This window comes from Vespa velutina, chromosome 12 (genome assembly GCF_912470025.1).
Source record: "Vespa velutina chromosome 12, iVesVel2.1, whole genome shotgun sequence".
Lineage (NCBI taxonomy): Eukaryota > Metazoa > Arthropoda > Insecta > Hymenoptera > Vespidae > Vespa > Vespa velutina.
Genome location: NC_062199.1, coordinates 1,217,501 through 1,220,000, shown reverse-complemented (window position 1 = coordinate 1,220,000; position 2,500 = coordinate 1,217,501). Strand labels below are relative to the sequence as shown.

Genomic DNA, 2,500 nt, shown 5'->3' with positions numbered 1-2,500 from the left:
TTCGACGAAGCCTTTATGAATGAACGATTAAAACAAATATTATTTTTATTAATGTGTGTATATATAAATTGGACGATTTTTTATAAATTCATCTAAACGTTATCGATCCAATTGATATACATTGATTTTTTAATACTAAAGGAAAATCAATGAAATTGGATTAATTTTTGTTCCAATCTTTTCTTTCTTTTCTTTTCTTTTTTTTTCCTTTTCTCGAATTATTTAAATATAAACTATTTAATATTGAAATATTTCAAAAAACAATTTATTGAATTCTTCGTCGTAACAGATTAAACGAACCCTCAGGAGCTCTGAAAAAGAAAGGAAAAATTAGAATGAGATAGAATTTCATTATTGATTAGATCAATGAGCTATTTCTCTTAAGGAATCTTCTTGTTTATTCTTTTTTTCTTTTTTATTTTTCCTTTTGAATATAACACAAACTTCATTTTTTATTATCGTTATAATAAAATCTTTTGTTGTTGGAATACAATTGGAAATTGAGTGATTTTATAAAGGACTTTTTGGGATAATAGGATATTTATTATTTCATAAAATGAAAAGAAATTAATAATAATAAAACATGTCGGCCATAAAAATTCAACGATATTCATCGTTATACGAATGATAATTTTGCATTTCGTAAGTATGCAAAAATAAAACGATACGTAGTAAGCAAAATTGTTAATAATTTAACAAAAATAAGTATCGAAAATTTTTATTAAAGAATTAATAATAATAATAATAATAATAATAATAATAATAATAATAATGATAATAATAATAATAATAATGATGATGATAATAATAATAATATTAATAATAATATTGTCACAAATAAAAATAACGGGAAGGAAATGTGCTCTGAAGGTTCGTAAACATGATTCTTAACGATGTGTCCATCGCATAGACACTTCATTGTCCTTGTGCATATTTCGAACGTAACTATAGATGTTATATCGATACTTAGCATAATTATTGCACATTAAGATCTTGATGTTTGACTGTAGAAAAAAAGATCAAGGCGTGTTTTCAAATCACCCTTTATTCATATGAAAAATTTCTTTCTTTAACCGTTCAACGGTACACGTTGAAGTGCTTCGAGAGAATATATCAAATCATTGGAGATTGTCATTCAGAAAAGAAAAAAGAAAAAGAAGAAAGTAAAAAAAAAAAAAAAAAAAAAAAAAAAAAAAAACAATTTACGATTGGAACGATTAAAATTAAAATTTTTCGAATTAAAAAAAAAAAATCAATACGACTAATGATTCATCTTCGATTGATCCTTTAGTAAAATATAAAAAAAAAAAAAGAATAAGAAAATAAGAAGTAAAAAAAGAAAAAACAATTCACACGTCTATCCATACGCTTTCACAAAGATTTTTCATAAGATCTTCGATCATTCGAGAATCGTTGTAATTGCGATTACGGCAAGAGTGGAACGTGTTTTTCATACGTTAAAATGAAAAAATAAAATACAATAAAGTAAACAAAGCAAAAAAAAAAAAAAAAAGAAAAAAAAAAAGAAAAGAAAAGAAAAAAAAAGGGAAAAAAGTAAAATGATCTATTCGCAGGATCTATCTACGCATTATTCTTGACAATTTTAATTGTATAGACCATAAGATTCTCATGTTTCCTTCGTATGTGTCTGTTCACCTCACTTCGAAATTTATATTGATAACAACAATGAGGACACTGATATATTATTGTCTTACCGCATTTATACTTCATATGATTAGAAAGTCTGCGCTTATAAACGAACAATCTTGAACATTGCGGACATGAAAGCTTTTTCTTACTAATATTGGTGTCATCGAAGTTAGGCGTGCTTGGCTTCTGATTTACTTCTGGAAACAAAAAGAAAACAAGTTATTGAGATTAGCCTTCGTCGAGGGCTTGGAAAGAGAAGACAAGAAACAAGAAACTGATGGTAACGACAAGGACGATGAAAATAATGATGATGATGATGATGATGATGATGATGATGATGATGATGATGATGATTCAATTGGTTAATTAATACGTTACAAGGATTAATTGTATTACTCAAAGATTTTTTACTTTTATTTTTCTTTTTTCTACGAAGAAAAAGATATTTGGATAATGTGTGATGGGACATATTGGGAAGATAGAATGATCAATTGTAACTGTTGTTAAAACGTTTAGAAAAAAAAAAAAAAAAAAAAAAAAATAATAATAATAATAATAATAATAATAATAATAATAATAATTGATTGTAAATTATCAAAAGAGAAAGAAAATTAGAGAAATTTTCACATATTTAAAGGAAGAAATAATATCCTCGATTATATTTAGATTCAACTAATTCATAGTGTTATGGTTCTGATTGAACACTTTTGTACAGTTTGAAGATGAAAACTTTTTATTGTTGATCCTTGATACGTAGCCACGATGTATCTCTGGAAACAAAAAGTTACATCATATCATCGATATTGTCATTATGAGGAAAAGAAAAAGAAAAGGAAAAGAAAAAAAAAAG

The 2,500-nt window shown here is 25.3% G+C and overlaps 1 protein-coding gene across 13 annotated transcripts in view; it reads right to left on the bottom strand.

Annotated features, from left to right (window-relative positions):
- Positions 1-2,500, bottom strand: part of LOC124953495 (longitudinals lacking protein-like) — a 237,120-nt gene that overhangs the window by 138,925 nt on the left and 95,695 nt on the right. For 2 of the 13 annotated variants that reach the window (XM_047504972.1, XM_047504991.1), the window contains one exon: positions 1,716-1,847. The exons of the other annotated variants lie outside the window; for them this stretch is intronic. In XM_047504972.1, the coding sequence (XP_047360928.1) occupies positions 1,716-1,847 (132 nt within the window). The remainder of the gene's footprint in view (positions 1-1,715; positions 1,848-2,500) is intronic. 13 annotated transcript variants of the gene reach the window in all.